At 35.5% G+C, this 20,168-nt stretch overlaps 1 protein-coding gene across 2 annotated transcripts in view; it reads right to left on the bottom strand.

The window, feature by feature from the left end:
• Positions 1–20,168, bottom strand: part of KCNT2 (potassium sodium-activated channel subfamily T member 2) — a 172,912-nt gene that overhangs the window by 90,731 nt on the left and 62,013 nt on the right. For both annotated transcript variants that reach the window (XM_076338001.1, XM_076338000.1), the window contains exons 7-9: positions 18,820–18,894; positions 18,232–18,315; positions 17,563–17,657 (exon numbers count right to left, since the gene is read on the bottom strand). In XM_076338001.1, coding sequence (XP_076194116.1) covers positions 17,563–17,657; positions 18,232–18,315; positions 18,820–18,894 — 254 coding nt within the window. The remainder of the gene's footprint in view (positions 1–17,562; positions 17,658–18,231; positions 18,316–18,819; positions 18,895–20,168) is intronic.

The raw sequence follows: 20,168 nt of genomic DNA, 5'->3' as shown, positions 1-20,168 counted from the left end.
GATTTGTTTAAAAAAAAAAAAAAAATCTTGACTCATAGAAGGTTGGCTAAGAGAAGCCAAGAGTAATAAAGAAATGGAAACTTAATCTTTTAAAACTCTGAGACTGGGTTATATCTACTATAGAAGCACCGTTTTTTATCTTTTTTATTATTTGCTCCTTTTTGAAGGAAGTAATCATTATTGGTTAGATTGCTACTGCAGATATGGAAAATCCAGCTTCATATTCATCCTCTATGACTGTGAATTCAAACCCACATCCTGTTTCTTTCCTCTTTATGATAGTGATGGAGAGAGATGGTAAGAAGAAGCAAAAAGATTCTCAAGTTGGATGGATAAAGTTTCTAAAAGGACTGACACAATAAAAATGGCCAACATCCATATTGGATTAAGCAAAAGGCTCCTCTAATTCAATGTCCTGCTTCTACTGAGAGCAGTAATAGATTTTTAGTGAAAGAATAAACAAAACAGTATGGAAAGATTCTCCCCTGAAATACTCTGCCTGCATTAAAAGAACTTGTAATAATAATTCAGTATGCATACCCTAGTTGATACACACCCTGATGGAGTGTGAATCAGCTCTGTGTCCATCCTAGCCCAGGTACACTTCAGTCTCATTACAAACATTTATTTGTTGTAAACAAACCTCCAGTTCCTGACCTTGAAGTATCCTCTCTAATGTTTACATGTATTCTGTACCAAAGCTGCCTACAGTAAGAGTGTTTCCAGACCTCGCTGAAACGTGTAATATCTTTCAATGTCTGGAAAATCCCAGATGCCAATATTCCTTTATGGCAGCTTATTAGGTTTATGTAGCTCCTTGTGTGCATCTGTAGTGGTAAAACACCTTAGCTTCAGTCTATTTGGATAGTTTGTCCGCAACATATCTAATTTACTAAATTTTTGATCCCCATATAAGCTAGGCCATGGAATTAAATAAACGTTTAGGAAAAGAGTTGATTCAATACAATTTTACAAACATGTGAGACAGGATCAGTCTTAGATGATTTACAACCTTACAACTGTTACAGCATTATGATATAGTCTATAAGCTACTGATAAAACAATTTTGTTCATTTTCAACCTAACTCAAGTCATAGCATATTTTAATGACAAATGGATTTAATTTTATTGTTAAGTATTCGTTTTGATTTATCTTTCCTTCAGTTCTGGTGGTCAAAATTCTCTCCTTATAAGATTTTGCCTTCTTATTTGATTCTCAGGGATATTCATCATGGATCTTCCTTACACTTCCATCCATTTTTACATCTCCTTGACAGCCTCTCATTTGTTTGCATTTTGAGTGCAACTCTTTTTTGCTGCTCTCGTTGCTGCTATTAAAACAACTGCTTCAGGACAAGCCAAATGACCTTCCTCCAGTTGCAAAATTTTCTTGTTAATAACACCATAAACAAAAATTAATTTCTCAGAAATTTACAGATGAGTAATATTCAGGAAGAATGGTCTTTTCTGCACTGCTTACCCTGCTGTGAAACTCAAACCAATAGTAAATACAGGCTGGAGTCATCTAAAACTTGCAAGTGAGTCACAGCAGATACCACTTGTCTTACCCACCTTAACCATAGGCATGAGGGGTGCAGCCCTTTGGAAAGCTCACAGGTGAAATTTTCCTTTCCAGCTTAAATTTCCATAAAACATATATTCTGTTGCAGAGTTATACCCGTGCTCTGTCAGAAGTGAATTTTACTTGTAGACAGGGAAGAAACTGATTTCTGCTTGCCTTATTTATATCTCACTCACAATCTTTTAATATGCTATTGCAGCCAATCCTCACTGTCTGCATTAAGCTCATCTTTTTCCCAGAAATTTTCATTCACATTTATTTTCATCACCAATTATCTAAAAGGACTGCACAGAATAATGATAATGATGACAATCTTCATCATTAGAAGACATGGAGAACTAAGACTGTTATCAGAAAGCTGACTTTTCATGAGCCAGAACGTAGGCTCTGAGGCCCCTTGAAGCATGGTCTACTTCACAAATTCTACCCTTCTCATTCCAGGTCCTGCAAGTCGAGCTTGCAGAGTGATTATTCCATATAGCAATATTTTTGTATGTGATGTGTAACTGAAGCAAGAAAAACTAGTCATGGAATATCATTTACTAGAAACAGCTTTTCATATGTTTACTGAGCTTATGGATTCTTTTATTAGGCACCTAAAAGGGAGAAAAGCACTTCTTGAGAAAAACAATAGAATATGTATTTGGAAGACTAAAGGGTGAATAAATAGAAGACCCAAACATGTAGGCTAGAAACTGATAAGAAATATCTGTTTCTCATGGCAGCTGCTTGCTGTGCTTCATATAATCTTTCTAAGCACAAAGGAGATACAGAGAGGAGACAGACGGAACATGATGGACTTGAACATTTTGAGAAGCCCAAATGAAGACCACTGTGAAATGCCACAATTATGTAGGAACACAGAGACAGACATCTGTTGTGCTCCTTCTATTGCACAATGTTTACACTAACGATGAGTTCATTCTCCAGATGAATATTTATAGATCAGTAAATGCAAAAGCTTTATGATAACTTAAATGAGGATGTAATCTGCTCCATTTTGGATTTTATTATTGCACTATTATTTACTTTTTAAGTAGATGTGTGTATTTTTATGAACTAAAGATGGTATTTTAAATAATTGTTCAAGATGCTGAACAATGAACATAAGCACATTCTCTAGTATGTTTAATAATAATTGAAAGTATCAGTGAAAATAACAGCACTGCATGTTATTTAAAGTTGTGCTGTTTTAAAATGCAGTAACCCACTTATGTTTATAAAATGAAGCAAGCAGACAGGTTTGTTCTCCAAGTCACAAGTTAGATGGACATATCTGTTTTCTGCATCTCTGGATGTTGGATAAAACACATCTTTATGGGTGAGGAGTTTAGGCAACGGAAAACTTTCTATTGTTCTCCCTTCTGGAAAATTTAAATTTAGGGAGTGTGTTTAAGGTGAATGGTTGTAGTCAGATCACATCAGGACAGTGGTGTACGCTTCCCGCATTTCAAGCTGCGCTGTGAAATCACTGACTCACCGATGGTCTTTTCTCTGTTATCATTATGAGTGTTTCCCTTCCATATTTTTGTTGTTATGTGCACGAATATGGCATCATTTAAACTTCTTTCGTATGCATAGGTGCTGTCAGTGTTGGTACCTTTGCCAGTGAGGTCACCAATAATTACACAGATACCTCTGCAGGTTGCTAGTGGGGTTTGCCAGATCTGGGCAACAGAAGTAAATCCTGTGCGTGTACATTTCTATTAGGTTGTCCTCAATTTAGCTGCTACATTCCATGATGTTCTTAAGACAGAGAAAGATTGTTCAAACAGGCAGTGAGCAAAATGGAAGCATACACTGTGGTGCTGCTTTACAAGGGTAGTGTCCATCAAGCTGGTTAAATGGGTGGCTGTATGGGCAGTCTCAAGACAATTGCACTGACATCCAGTCTCTGTCTATTTGGAACACTATCTGTAGGCTCATGGTCAGTAGAAAGTTCACTGAAAAGGGTAGTACAAGATGGAAACAGCAATGTGACTTAAAGTATATCCTTCCCTTTTTTCTTTTTTTTTTGGAATACTCACATGGTATGCTTTGGTTCCTTTATTTCATAATAATTTGTTTTTAAAAAACCAACAGCATAAGTGAAAATGTGTGCCACGTATATAATTTTTGCTTGTTTGTGTTCCTACTGGGAAGGTATTTTTACTTCAAAGTTGCCTCCTTGCTGACCTATTGCCTTAGCTAGAGAGAACTTGTTTGGACAATGACCAGGGAAACAACTGGCCTGTGAACAAGATATAATTAAGCACCAGGCTTAATGCTTAGGTTTGCCAAAATACCAGAACGGGGGCAAATGTTAAATAGAGGTTGTCTAGTGGAGTGAAAATTATAGGAGGTAACTGCTAGGAGATAAAAGCAATATATTATATCATATATTACAGAAGCAGGCTCCTTTATGGTTTGACTGGAGAACAAGTCTGATGAGGAGCAGCTGAGGGAACTGGGGTTGTTTAGTCTGGAGAAAAGGAGGCTGAGGGGAGACCTCATCGCTCTCTACAACTACCTGAAAGGAGGTTGTAGTGAGGTGGGTGTTGGTCTCTTCTCCCAAGTAACTAGTGATAGGACGAGAGGAAATGGCCTCAAGTTGTGCCAGGGGAGGTTTAGATTGGATGTAAGGAAAAATTTCTTTACTGAAAGAGTGGTTAAACATTGGAACAGGCTGCCCAGGGAAGTGGTGGAGTCCCCATCCCTGGAGGTATTTAAAAGACGAGTAGATGAGGCACTTAGGGACATGGTTTAGTGGGCGTGGTGGTGTTGGGTCGACGGTTGGACTCAATGATCTTAGAGGTCTTTTCCAACCTCAATGATTCTATGATTCTATGACTTTCTGCTTGGAAATCTAACAATTCTTCTAGCTATGAGCCAGAGGACTTGGATACCTTGGACTGTCTGTGTCTTGTTTGATTTGATCGGCAAGCTCCATGATTTAATCATCATTATCCTCCTGCTCCTCACTATTGTTAACTCTGGTGGAGTCCTGATGGTGTTTTCAGTGAAATGTTTTGGTTGAGTGAAGAAGCCTGAACTTTACAATAGCTAAAGAGTTTTCTGAAAGTCATAGAAGTTTTTATGAATTCCATCTGAGTTTTCTTCTTTGGGCCACCTGTTTTGACCATGTGTTTGCTTGAAGAAAAAAATTTCAAGTCTGATAATTTCTTTGGCTAGAATTCAAATGGATCTATGCATATAACTGTTTCTAAAAATCAATGAAATCCAAAACCTCACAGGACTATTCTGAAGTGTGAGGTGTGACTGTTTAACAATCACAAGTATGTTTATGATGGCTTATGATGAAATACCAACAAGCTACATTCTCAAAATAGGGTACTTGATTATACGCATCATTTAAAGGAAGAGTACAGGTAGTATCAGGATGACCAAAAAACAGCAGACATATGAGCGAAGAGGGGAGCTGATTCAAGTAGCCAGCAAAATAATATGGGATTAATGACCACAATACTGGAAAGATGAAGGCAGGGGAGGAAGAAGAAAGATCACCATGAGTACCAGGACTGACAGCACACTATATAGTTAGTCTCTGCTATGTTTTGTCTGCCGTATTTTCCTTTCGATTGCTTAGTCCATGGAGAATATTCAGTAAGATTTTATTCCTACTACATAGTCACTACAGCCCTTAGAATTAAACTTCCACTCTGAATATTCAAGAGGGAGTATTTCACATTTGCCTTAAAGTTGGCTGAATCTTTATTTTCTGCATTTTTTTCTTTTTTAGTTTTAGAATATTAGCAAAGCGAACAAAAAACGATCAAGTGAAAGGAGCACAGTTGAAACGTGACCCACAATCGGGTTTTGCCATATTTATCCAATTCTAGTAAAAGTACATACATGCCCACATGTAGCTGTGCCCTCTCATCAGTACTTTTATTTTGAACTTCTTTGCATAAAATATTTCCATTTACTTTATTTTCACTGCTCATCACTAATGATAACAAACTTGCCAAATATAAGACTGTATTTAATTTGTTGATATCAACACACTGTAAACTGAAAAGCAAATTAAGTACAAGTGCTCATTCTCAGCAGTTGACTAAGGTTTGTCATGTAAGCCAGTAATAATAGATGTCCTGAAAATATGAAAAGGTAACTCAAAAGTTTATTGGAATTCCATTAAGAGTTTTGCTCTTACGCTGTAGAGTTAAGCAAAGCAGTAGAATGTATGCGATTATAGGAGACCATAATGTATTGGACACCTTTAAATAGCCTCATCCCTTATATATGATCTCCTACTCCTTTTGTAATATACTAGTAAACATACTACTTTGCTGTGGAATGTAATTATGTACAGTATTCTGTGCCCAAAGGAACTGACAATTTGATTTCATGCCTGTTGTTAAGTTTTCAGTCTGCAAAGTCAACCCACGGTTTGTACTTCAGTGTTTACTAAATGAATACCAATTATTTTTTCTTCCTTATTGCTGTGACTCAGCCACTTCCACTCTAATATACAGTATATATAATTTTTCATATATATTGCAGAAATGTACAACTTCCACAAACAAAAAATATAGCTGTATTTTTGGAAAGAATGGGAGCATATATTCAACCTTAAGCTTACGTTTGAGTTCCTTTATAAGTATACAGTTAGATATTTTACTGAGGTTGAGAGATAACAAAACTTAATATAATTTACTATTTTTAACTTTTTTAGGAGCAGGTTTTAATTGTCAATGGAAGTACAGAACTCATTAATCAGAGTGCTGTTTATTTGGATTATACCCTAAAGGGTCTTTATTTACAGACTTCTACTTTGTGGGGGAGAGGGAGAATGGAATAACAGTACTAGAAATACAAATTTATTGGAGCTGAGATACCATTTAGAGATTAATCTTTAACAGTCTCTGACATCAAATTGATGTTTAATTGTTGTGACTAGGTCAAAATGATTGACAGACCTGTATGTTTTGGTAAACACTTTTGTTGAAGACCACAAGCAATTATCAGAGATTGAGTTTACAAGTGTTGTGGTTTAACCTGCAGGCATCTAAACACCACACAGCCGTTCGCTCACTACCCCCCTGCCTCTGCGGGATGGGGGAGAGAATCGGAAAACAAAAAGTAAAATTCGTGGGTTGAGATAAAGACAGTTTAATAGGACAAAAAAGGAAGAGAAAATAATAATAATAATGATAAAAGACTATACAAAACAAGTGATGCACAATGCAGTTGCTCACCACCCACTGACCAATGCCCAGCCAGTTCCTGAGCAGCAGTCACCGCCCCCCGGCCAACTCCCCCCAGTTTATATACTGAGCATGACATCACATGGTATGAAATATCCTTTTGGCCAGTTTGGGTCAGCTGTCCTGGCTGTGCCCCCTCCCAGCTCTCGTGCACCTCCTCGCTGGCAGGGCAGTATGAGAAGCTGAAGAGTCCTTGACTAGTGTAAGCACTGCTTAGCAACAACTAAAACATCAGTGTGTTATCAACATTATTCTCATGCTAAATCAAAAACACAGCACTACAGCAGCTACTAGGAAGAAAATTAACTCTATCCCAGCCAAAGCCAGGACAACAAGTAACATTTTTGTAATGAATCATACTTTTAATTCTTTACTTCCTTTATTTAAGCTCAGTAAGTTATCTTGGCATGTGACAGCTCTGGCATGGGGGATGGGGCCCCTATTGCTAATGGAAAGAATATCACACACAGGTGAGTTACAGGAATCCATAGACATTTAACTTTTACATGTATTTGTTTATCACCCAAATGTGATACTATGTTTGGATGACTGTCTACCCTCTAGTCTTCACCTGTTTGAAAAACATCTGTCTAAACTTTATAGTAATTTCTAATGGATTATCAAGTATACAGAAGAGAAAAATGAGAATTTTTCCTTTTAAAATTCACTGTAAATGCACTAAAATCCATTGTCTTTTTAGATCATCTCATATCATATGCACAGCTCTGCCACAGTCTCTGAGATGTCCTTTCAATATTCCATAAAGTTATGCCTAATACAGAGTGTGAGTGAATAACTCCTGGTAGCTGGTGCCAGCTTCTGCTAGTATGGCCAAAGTTGTATCAACATCTTTTTTAACTCTTCACTTTCTGATTTGAGAAATATGAACTTTGCTAAACTTCACACCCTTAAAATACAGTTGGAATATGAAATAGACAATAACAGTGAACAAATACTAAAGAGTTATGCTGATCACAAATCAGCATAATGAGTAACTGCTCATCAGAGAACCAGAATAACTGATGGCATCTAATAATACAGTTAAATGTGTTAGCATAAACCACCATAAACCCCAAATTTTAGTAAAGTAAAATAGTTTGTCAGTCTAATGAATCAGTCAATGAAAGATATATATATATTTTTTTAAGTCTGCGTGCTAATGACAACTTCATTTTTGAGCCAGGAATTGTGAGTGATGATGGTTTGCTGCCAGGCATTGAATTTTAAATGGTGAAGTAACATCCTCAACATAATTAGTCATCCGTCATTACACATGGCATTCTATTTGTTACTGTCTAAAATGATATAACATTCTCAAAGACAGCATGTGAGTATCAGGTTTTTCTTTTTAGTGCAAAGATAAAACGAAGTATGTGAAATGTAATGTGTTCCTGTAATGAGAGTTAGAAGACAGAGGTTTTTAACACTTATTTTATATATCAAATTGCCCCTTTAAGGAGAACTTTACCTGCTTTTATTGAAGTCCTCCCAAAACCAAAGCAAAACCTAAGATTTCTTTTAACAATATGATTATACAGTATTTCACAGCCTGCAGACTCTGGTTGTATTCCAGATTGACTTTTATTCTAGCATTTTATTTTACCAAAGTTATTCTTTTCACCCCTGTTCTGAAGGTAACACGTGTATTTTGCATATGTAACATTTACATTTTCACACAAGATATCTACTTACAAGCCTGTGATTCAGCAGAAGGTGTATGTGTGCATGTGTTTATAAACTAATGGAAAGCTTACTAGAGAACCCACATCCTAATAATTTGCATGCCTTTGCATGCCTGTTGAGTTTACCTCCATCGCTCCCTATGTCTCAATCCCCAAAACCTTTTCTCTGACTGCATTTTTTCCTGTGGATCTTTTTCAAGTGCTGATACTTTTGAAGACATACATGTCTCAAATGCATATTGCATATATTAAAATATGGTAATTGATTTTTGGTAACGGAATATGACATTCTATTTCTCTTTGACATTCCTTATTTGTCCTTGCTCTTTGGATGATTACTTCTAGATTTCACCAAATCCCCCTTTATTATGTCATGGGGTTCACATGGTAATTACGGAATTACATGTTGTGGCGCCAGTTCTGTCCTTATGTACATCAGTGTGACAGAAAATGAAAGCACGCTTTGCTAATTTAATTTTTAATTTTACTATGACTTTACATATTCCTTATAGTCATTCTATGTTGTGCTATGTTCATGCAAAAGAAAAATGACAGGATTGTATTTAGATTAACTTTGAGGAATTTTATGTGTTGCTTTACAAGTGTTGGCAAGCCATAATTAGTTAACATTAGCAGTAGCTTGATTTTATTTATCTCCCACAAAATTCAAAATATGATTGCTAAAGAAAGGATGCTATGGAGATGCAGTCTTTTAGAATTGTATTTCTAACAGTCCAAATGTTATATGACTCAAAATAATTTACTTTTTTTCCTCCTTTCATAATGGTAATTGGTCTTTGCTGCCAGAACAACCTTTGCTTGTCATGGTATCTGGTAATATTATTACTGTATTACAAGATGTTATGATAATAAAAGCTGAAAAATTGTTCTCCCAATGGCATATTCAGAGTACATAAAATTTTGCAAAATATTGTGTATCCCTCCCAAATATTCTCAATGCATCTTTTTGTCCAGATTATTGTAAATATTAGCAGCATTTGGTATCTGAGAGACATTTTTACATCACATGAAACTTATTGGGGAAGATATTGGGAAAGAACCTGAGAGACATTTTATCTCCTTCTTGGGCAGGAGTTTGTTTTTGAATCTATTTTTACACTTTACTTAAATATGCATATTCTGATACTGAATTTGCAGTACCTTCACATAGCAGAAAAAAATGATTAGAAGAGAATGATCGCAAATGATTCACAGGATAGAGGCTGGAACTTTCAGAATGGAAAGTAATTTAATGTCTAACTCTCACCAAGAGTAAAAGTCTTGCAAGCCATGCTGAAAATTCTTCCTAGCGTCAATTAAAAATACTGATTTAAACAACACACTACTAGATTGTGAAACTGCCATTGCATTAATTGTTGAAGGATGATTTACCTGACCTATGATGTAGAGTTACATACCATACAAAATATTAAAATATTGTGTGGTACAACAATAGAGAACAAAAAATGTGGATAAGTTTATTTTGTCTTTCAAATTTATTCAAATTTAACTTTGCCCACCTTTCTCTAAATTCAGTTTGGAACTACTGATTTTCAGGTTAATAAATGATCTGCAACCTGTGCTAGAAAATCAGCAAAGCTTTGATTGGAACTTGAGAAGATCACAAGTACCTGAAGCTCTGACTCATCTTCCAGGGTACAATAAAACAATAGAAATCTCTCAATCATATTGTTTACTTTCTTAATTTAATATTTCTTTACATATTAAAAAAAATGAGAGGATTTGCTTATAAATAATCTGTTGTTGACACTGCATTTTACAGAGGGTTTGTGAAGGGCAGCTTTCTGAGCTACCATTTAGTCTTTCTGATGATTTTTTATTTTCAGAAGAAAAGATGACTACAAATGTGTATCTCATACTCGGAAGATAGTTTAGATTGAACTCTCTAACCTTTATGTCTTTGTTCCACAGACCACAGTAAATAGGCTATTCAAATTATTATTAATTTCATTGGTCTCTGTGTCTAGTTTTAAATGTTCCATTACATCAGTTGCACAAAGAATTCCCTGCATGTAGCATGGGAAAGATGCTGACCTAATTATTTTAGAAATAACTATGTAGAAACATCTAAAAAGATTAACAAAGGAAACATTATGTCGCTACCAAGTTAATAACTAAAATACCATGAAAATCACTGTATAATTATCTAGGTTTCCATAGAAACCATGTTTGATGGGTAGCCAAAAAGACTTCTGATTGGGCTTCCATACTTCTTCTCTCCCTATAATAAATATGATTTCTGTTCTGCCTTTCACAAACAATTAACCAGTTTTTCAGTAGCTTAAGTCCTTACCCTATACTCTTTAAGCAGCACTCTTTAACAGCACTAATCACCCATATGCTTTTTTAAGATCTGAACTCTTGAACTTAAACATGTAAAAATATTTTTAAAAATTTATTATGACAAATACCATGCTATTAACCAAAGGAAAAAAAAAAAGACAACAGAATGAATTTATATATGGTAATATTTCTGTGTTGTCACAATACAATACTTGTATAAAAATAAGCAAAGGCACTAATCCAAGAAATGAGTTGGGTTTTTTATTATATTTTGTCATTGTAATTTTTCATTACATTTTCTCATCAAGCCTTCTCAAAGGCTTTGGCCCTCAAGTACTAGTAATACAGATGTAAGCGCATGATCCCCAGTGCTAGCAAAGGTGAAAAAGGTGTGGCCCATCCCATAAGTCCATATTCCATTACAAACAGTGGGAGTTTTATCTGAATTTTTCATTTAAATAATCTAGATTGACACCTATTTATGGTAACACTCTGTTTTCACATGCTTCTTATACAGTAGATTTTAGCAAAGCCACATTAGAAATTTCTATACCTAAGAAAAGATAAACTCTGTATGCAACACGTTTTTCTCCTACCAAAGTTGATGAAAATGTTGTCCTTGTGTTTATGCACACAGTTTTTCCCAGAAGGCAATAGTTCAGCTAAACTTTAATTGAATTTATAGATTATAGGTTCGCAAATAATAAATGGATATTTTAAGAAATGTTTTGTTATTGACCTTCCAGAGGCTGCACAACCTTTTTATTGTTCCATCGCTTAAGGAAGTGTTAAGGTAGTGTCTGAAGTAGACCTCAGTTCTAACTGTATACACTCACAGGAGAACTACCCACACATGCTGCCCTGATTCGAGCAATCGAGAAGCAGGACAAGGGTAGGGTGGAAGTTGGTACAATGGATTTGGAAGGTACTACATGTGCTACCTGGTGTACTTCTAGATCTATTTGTATGTTTGGAGAGCACTGCATAGGAATATTTCAAAACAGAAAATAGAGATCCTTTGTTTGAAACAAGCAAGTTCCTGACAGATCTGCTTTATTTCAGAGAAAGAAAAGCACAACTGCTATTATTTTAATGCTTTGTGGGATTCTTGTAATAGTTGAATAAGTTATTCTGTATTATTTACAGTTACTTAGAACTTTCAATTAATGTTCTGTAATATTCTGGGATTTAAATTCTGCAACTCCTGTTTAGTCTGTTAGATCCTGAGACTTCATGTGCTTTACCACTTTAGAATCATTGGATTTGATCAAACTAAATGACAGAATTACAGTTTAATTTTGTGCTATTTTTGAATGCAGAAAGTGTCTCTAAATCATAAACTGAGATTGGGCCTGAGCACTGAGAGTGCTATACAACAAAACATAACATCACAGAAAGAACTGTAGGCCCGAAAAACCACATTTTATTCTACATTACATAATCCGCTAACACTCTTCAAGTTCATCCTACTTAATGCTAGGCATCTTTCTCGGAGAACTGCCATTGTAGGCTCCTGATATAATCAACACAGAAGGACAGAGAAGCACAGACCTCCATGTGGTGATTTAGTTCCCTTCAGATCTGCATTGCCCTCTGAGTTGTCTGTCTCTACTTATTGATAATAAAGGGAACTGGAGCATTGAGATGCTTTATTTTCTCTAACATTATGTGGGATTAATCCTTTTTTGTTTGGTTGGGTTTTTTCTGTAATATAGTGTTCCAAACCTGAAGGTCTTGATTTGTCTTGTTTGGACTAAATCATTGTCTGGATTTGTCTCCATCCTTAAAAGCAACTTATTCATGCTGTTTCCTCCAGATGAGAATTTTGACTGTGTAATTGACATTGAGGCTACAGCAGTGGCATACTACCGTTTATTCTGTAAATCAGTGTGTGAAAATATCCTAATTTTCTGATGTTGAAAGCACTGAAGGGTAAAAAAAAATGTTAAGATTGACCTCAGTGAGCTTTCAATGAAGACGTAAGCAAAGTTTGTGCAGGCTTCTTAACCGTCAGTATGAAAAAAAGAAATGCCCATCTCAAACAGCTTGTAGCTACCTTTTTCACATGATAATCATTCTATACTGGTGGTATATGACTAACACTGATTTTAAAAGCAAAATAAGTCTTAATAGATGATACACTGAGTCACAGAAAGATGCCTGAAATAGTCATTTACTGTTATTTGTTGTCTTGTACAGTTTATGGAAATAATTAGTATTCCATTTGACAAACAAGTGCAAACATCCATTAGCTAAATGACACAACGTATACTTTGACTAGGTCTGTAACTTTCACTAGAACTCTATCAATAGTAACTGTTGAACAGTGTCATATAGGAGTACACATCTTTTAGTATATGTATAATTGCTCTGGTTAGGAGGCCACTGAGGTATTTAAAGAAAGAAAAATTATTGGACAGCCTAATGTGTCTTTGAAATCAGAAGAGAAAAAAAAAATCTTTGTATGTAATCTGTAAACTACAGACACATGGAGTTGGTCTTATGAATTTATTGATCTGCAAATGAGTTCTACCCCCAGATCCATAAACAATTATCATCAAAAATCAGAGTGGAATAGAGCAAGAATTTTGTTATGTGATTAGTGTTTGTTCTGTAATAACGTTGAAAATTGTCAATTGTATACAAAAATACAGAAGGAGTCTTTTCCTACTATATTCTGAGTGCGAAGAACAGCTTGAATAATGATATCTAAAAATTTTGAAATTAGCTAATTAGCTGTAAACATTAGATTATTTTTTTAACTTTTCATCTGAAAGTTTACACCTGAGTTATAAGACCTAAGTTCGAATGCATCTACATGTGTAACCACCACTTATAAGATTCTGTTGTGGAGATGTAACTGATGGGTTTGCTCATGATGCATGAAGCAGAATTTTCATTTTCTGTGGGTTTTCTGCTAGCTATGGTAGAAGTTATTTTGCAAATACTTATTATATGCAGACAGGAGCAAAGTTGATGAGGCAGAGCTCCTTTTATGCATTTATAATTTTTAAAAAATATTTTCTATAAATATGCTGTTTTCTTGCAGCTATTGTACATAATATAGATCCCCCAAACTGATCTTTAAAGTAAATTTCTGTTGAGAAAGATGACCAGTCAAATGGTAACAAATGCAATGCTGTTGTCTACATACTAGAAGAACAAGTAAAAATGTACTGGGCTTAGACTTGCCAAATTTTCTCCCTCCATGGTAAACCATTAGGAGACCAGGAGGTCTGGCCAGGTTCTTCCCCAGGGTCCTGGTTGTGCTGAGGCACTTTTAAGTGACTGGGACTGAATAGTTCCTCCACATTTGAGAGAGCATAATTTCAGTTCTGGCTAGACAGATAGATGGCAGAGGCGTGTTCCTGCTCACTGAACTTGCACCCATACAAAAATCAGACATAAGTATCTTCTGATATAAATATCCTCTCACTCTGTAAACACACGAGCTTTCAGAAAAGATACTATAATGTACATTCTGCAGCAAAATTGTACTTTCAGAATTATCAGTGGAGACGTGTCAGCTCCAATATGCTTGTACATATCCAGATATTTTGTACTCTGTACAGAACTACAGGTTTCTGTTACTGCACAAGAAAGTAAAGAAAGCATCTCTCTCGCACCTCAGCAAAAACCTACTTTTAAATATGTTAAAAATATACCCAAAATTCTAAAAAATTGATTAAGGAGCATAATCAATGCTGGAAAGTAGTTATGCTTCAGCATTTATTTGTTTTAAACTTTGTCACAGAAATGACTATCAAAAAACTTACAAAAGGTTTCAGTCTCACTTGAAGCAGTAAGAAAGCACTTTTGCTGCACCGTCTCAGTGCACCAGTCTAACTGAACTGGTAAAAAATGGAAGTAGAAAGAGGAGTCTTTCTGGGCTTCATACCATCTTGGACTTCTTATAAATGGTGTCATACCCATACGAAGCTATGTGCCACGTCTTTCTATGTGTCTGATAAAAAAGCACGGTTTTGACCAGAACCCTGTGTTGTAAAGTTATATTGACTTTGGAAGTGCTGAGAAGCCACTGTTCCTATTGAAGCAGATGGTAAAAGCAAGCCTGTCAACCAGGAACTGAGAAGGCCTGTGGTGTTGCAATTTAATACATACAGTGCCTGAAAGTCGTTATGCCATTAATCTTACAGGTTGGCAGGGAGGCACGGTGAGGGCAGTTATCAGTGGCGCCAAAAGCACACCATGAGCATGTCCCCATGGTACTGAATATACTCTAGGGGGAAAGTACTCTGAAACTGCAAGCACTGTATTTAAGCTACTAATCTAGGCTTATTAATTTTGCACTACTGAAGCTATGGTACTTCACAGACCAAGGCAGTATCTCTAAATGTAATCAAAACGTGGTTATGAAAACAGACCAGTGCTAGCTCAAAATTTTTTTTGTGTTGTGCTCCATTACACGTATGGATAAGTCTAGTGCTGGCTCCCATATGTGTTTGGGGAGAATACACTTGGTTACTGCTTGCTCTTGCAGAAAATGTGAAAGATCAGCCTGGTGAAATCCATCCTTAAGTGGACAGATTCCAGAAATGGACTTTGCTCCTCTTTCAGCATTAAGAAACTTATGTAAGCTCTAAATGATGTATCTTAAAATGAAATGCTGTCTCAAATTCACCATAGATGTAACATAATCAAAGACATTAAGCTAATTGATTTTGACTGTTTATAGAGAATTTTTTGGATATTTTAAAAATATACTCTAATATAAAATCATATATAGATAGGTAAAAAAGTGTAAAAATGCCATTATGTGTGTTCATGTAAGCAACAGTAATAATTACCTAAACAGAACTCTAGTCTTAGGCAAGCTGCAGATGCTTGAACAACTATTCTTAGTCATTCCAAAAGTGCTTCATTTCCTTAGTTATTGCATTACTGGGTGTTTTCATCCTATTTAGCTTATTTTGCAGTCTAGCAGGGTCCATACTAGGTCAGTATATAATGATCTATAATGAGCTGGTATCTGCGGCTGTTGAGACCAGACATAATTACTGTAAGTGAGCTTGCCATTTTCTGCATGTTTTACTGTCAGTTATCAAAACACCTGGTGGTGAGCATGATGTTCTGTTTAGCTGCAGCTTCTATACCTTATTCAACCAGGGATCATCATGGTGAGTTCTTAGGAAACATTCTTGTTACTAGCTTACTTCAGAGAACTTGAGAACTGGATACATATTTTGTTCAGCAGTTCAGTAAAATACTGAAGTAGGTTAGTAAAAAAGGTGAAGGTATATTTAGTCAAAAGTGCTTTGTATTGTAAAAAATTCAAAAGCAAAATTAGACCCAATTAAAAACGTTCAACTGCTACAGTGATAGAATTTTTATGCATTCTGGTTCAAGTATTGTAATCCTTATTCATATAAAATTTCCTCTTAAAGGGCCATAATATTCAATAGCAAATTTAATCTCACAAAATTTTGTTACTGTTTAGAACTGGTAGCATTTGTCATTATGCAGTTGTGTGGCCATAAGACAAAGGGGAAAATTGGACCATTCGTTTAGCCACTGGCTAGAACAAACTCCTCTTCTTGAATAAAGGACAGAAAGGGACAAGACTGGGAAAGGCCATGTGTTATTTTACACTGTAATTACCAAAAGGGTTAGGCAGCACATAACAGTGGCTATCAGAAAAATAAGCTAGAGAAATAAAGTAAGAGAAAATCAAATCACTGTCTTTAAAATGACAGACCAAACTTTATCAGTGTGCTGACCCAAAGGCACCCTGTTTGGCAAAAAAAATACAGGTGATTTAGCCTTTCCACACAGAATCATCTTCTCTGTTCACTGCCCCCTTGTACAGCATCTTGTAACACACACATTCTTCTTATACAGAAAAAAAAAAATTATGATACTCACTTCTCAAGCACTACTGCTGAGAAAATTCTGTATGTTAAGTAAGCTACCAAGCTACATTATAACCACTATCCATTTATACAAACATAAGCATGACCATGCTGGGTGAGACCAAAGACTCCTGTAGTCTACTTCATCTGTCTCCAGCCCTGATCAACAGCAGATCCCTAAGGCATAGTATAAAAATGGGGCAATCAAGTGGTGTTTCCTTTGGATCTTTTCCTAGCCTCCAATAATCTGCAGCTCATGAATTTCATTAACCAAGTATGTTTAATGCCCTCAACAGATTTTTCTCCATGCTTCCCAAACTTCTGTAAATTTAAGTTTTCAAGGTCTTGCAGCAAAAAGTTCTTCACAGTAGCACGTTTGGGTTGTTTGAACCTACCATCCACTACTTTCTGTAATCTAGATTAATAAAATCTACACTTTCTGTAATCTAGATTATTAACAGCTGTCCCCTGTACTCCTTATGGGAACCTGACTTGGTCATCAGAGTGATAAAGCTGAGATCTTGAATACCTTTCTTTGTCTGTCCCACCAGACAGAGGAAGGTGACCTTAGTATGGGTACTTCTGTCGGTACTCTTCAAATTTGAGTCACTTTTCCAGAGATTGCACTCTTGGTACATATGTAAATTTTCTCCCACCCCTTTCTCCTGCTTTTTTGCATCATCTGTATTTCCTTCCTTAGAGTGAGAATGATTCCCTTTCCCATGCATGCACATTCTCTTTCCAAACGCAGTGTATCAGGACTCCAGTAGTAACAGGTGCTAGTTAACACTTTCATTGCAAGTATATTACTCTTTTTATTTTAATGCATGATTTCTAGAATGCCTGTTTTATCACCATGTAGTAAAGGAAGAAAAGCCAATATATATAATAAAAACAAAGGGGTTTTGGCCACTTACCAAGTGAAGATAAGACATAGTAAGGTAGATATTAAAATGAGGACTTGGTTAAACATTGCAGACTGTGTGCGTTGGATGGCTCTGTGAAGATCATTCTATATTAATGGAAAATAGGTGTTATTTTTGGTTTTGAATTAATAAGGCATGAGCTGATTCTACAGAGGAATTATATAGTGCCCTGATAAAATACAGTCATTCAAATGATAGATCCTATAGAAGGGTGCAAAAGAGCCAGCTGTGATTCTGTGATTATTTAAATAGTTCTTTGTTCATCCTGGCACAATTCTGATACTATTGCAAACTGCCTTAAGATCTGTCTGCTCATGTCTAGCTTTCAAATTACAGGCTGCAAGGACCAATTAAGGCATAGCAGCTGAGTTCCCTGCAATTGCATATGAATGGAAGAGTAGCAGAACCAGCCATTCCAAGTTTCCCTTATTGGAACAGTAACAATTTATACTAATTGAGATTTTACTTGATGTCTTAATTTTTTCTAATTTTGATGCAGAAAGCAGTTTAGCAATACTTGACCATTTGTATAATCTAAATACAGATCTGGTTAGCTTCCTATTAAAGTTGGACAGTGGACTGTACTGCCAAAATCCCACTAAAGACAGTATACTAAAAAACCAGAAACTCTAAAATAGTTATTTCCTTTGTCATACTTACAATCATATTCTCTAAAGCATGCTTTGCCAGCCAACAATTTAAAAATACAGGAATAAACAGGTTTCTTAGGAATGGCCAGAAAATCTGAAAGAAAAATTAACAAATTCATTAAAAGCTTTTCTATTCAAGAATAGAGCTTTTTTATTCAAGCAGCAATGAAACACTTGAGAAAAATACTTATTATTAATGTGTTTCTAGTGTAAGATATGGCTTTAAATAACATTTTTTCTTCCTTTGTGATAAACTGTATGTAAGATAATTTGATAAAATAAGAACAGTCAGTTTTCAGTGCAGACACCAGAGATTCTTAGATTTTTATATCTAGCTGGTTTATTTTATTGATTGTGCTGTAGTTTGAGTCAGAGGGTTTTGGTTTTGTTTGTCCCCTATCAGGGAGGAAGGGGAAAGTGATCTGTATTATTACTTCATTCAAGTAGCAAACTATCTTCTTGTTGTTGACAAATTTCTGTTCCCACAGGCACAAATTTGTCATCCACATAAGATTCAAATTTACTCCAATAAAAATTAAGACTATTTGCGCAGCTATAAAATTGCGATGTGCAAATGTATTAATTCAAATATGTTTACCGTGATGATGAAAGGGACAGCATTAATTATTTCCAGGAGAAAAGGTATTCTCAGAATTTGTTCCCAGATATTTCCCTTCAAAGAAAAGGAAAAAAAAAAACCACCATGTCACAGTAGGCTTACATATAGTTCTGATGAGAAGTATATGTGATATTCCAATGCCACATATGGAGTCTCTTCCACTAGCTGAATTTCAGGAAGATCATTCACCTCAGATTTAAACATATATGTCAAATGTGAATATAGAATATAGGCTACTCTGGCCTATTTTTCTTACTGTTTATCATAATGTACCTCACAGGTAGAAATATATACTTTTAAATCTGTATTTTTACTAGAGCAGTTCTCTGTTTCCATATATTTCCTTGCTATGACCTAGTTAGTAAGACAGCTCAAATGGAGAATTCTAATTGCATTAACTAGTCAACTCATTCTCTCAGCTAATGAAGAGCTTCATTAAATTAAGTTTTCATTTTTTTCAGAGAATAATATGCTCCTGTTTTCTTCTATTGCATTTTTAGGTACCTTGGAATCACACACAGACATCTTGTCTCTGTTTTTTCGTTCTTCAAAGGTTAGTTTACTTTTATTTTTATGTGCACGCTTACACACAGATAAGGAGGTGAGGTTCCTGTCCTAAGGAATTACCTTTTTAGTAATTCTCATTTTTCAATGACTCTTCATACAAGTAACAGACAACCCTGCTGGCAAATTCTTTTATCTGCAACTCTTTCTACTTCTTTTCTTAGAAACCTCTAAATCTTTAAAATCCTGCATTACAGTGCTTTAGCTTTTGACTGTGCCCAAGTTTTTCTTACCTTAATGCTTATTGACTTAGTGTCTAAAATCTAGAGACAAAGCCCTAGTACAGTGTAAGAGTTGCAGAGACATATATCCAAAGGACATGCCCTGCTCAGAAGATTTTACCATCAAATCAACTGTTTTGATTACCCCTATACACAGGTGACTGCCCTATAGTCCATACTAACATTTGTTACGAATGATGAGCCGCTCTCTGTACATCCGTCTGATAGAACTTCATGGCAAAATATAAAGCAAAAGAGGAATGCAAATATGTTGTATTTTCCAAAGAAAAAATACCAGCTTGTTTTCTCTTAATCTTGTTTCATTAGCCTCTGCATGTTAGTCACAGAGGTCTGGATATTTCTCTTTATTAATTCTAATCCTGCTATTAAGATATTAACTTATTAAGAAATAAATATTAAAAAGAGGAATGAAATTAAGTTAGGGAAAGATAGCAGTATTCTATAGTGAGTCCTTCCTTCCTTTGCATTTATCTTTTTATCTTTACTTTGTATTTCCTCTTTCCCAACTGTTTTGGAGAGAGA

Source organism: Aptenodytes patagonicus, chromosome 5 (assembly GCF_965638725.1).
Source record: "Aptenodytes patagonicus chromosome 5, bAptPat1.pri.cur, whole genome shotgun sequence".
NCBI classification, from domain to species: Eukaryota; Metazoa; Chordata; class Aves; order Sphenisciformes; family Spheniscidae; genus Aptenodytes; species Aptenodytes patagonicus.
Note: the sequence above shows the minus strand (reverse complement) of the source record. Positions and strands in the feature narration are given on the sequence as shown.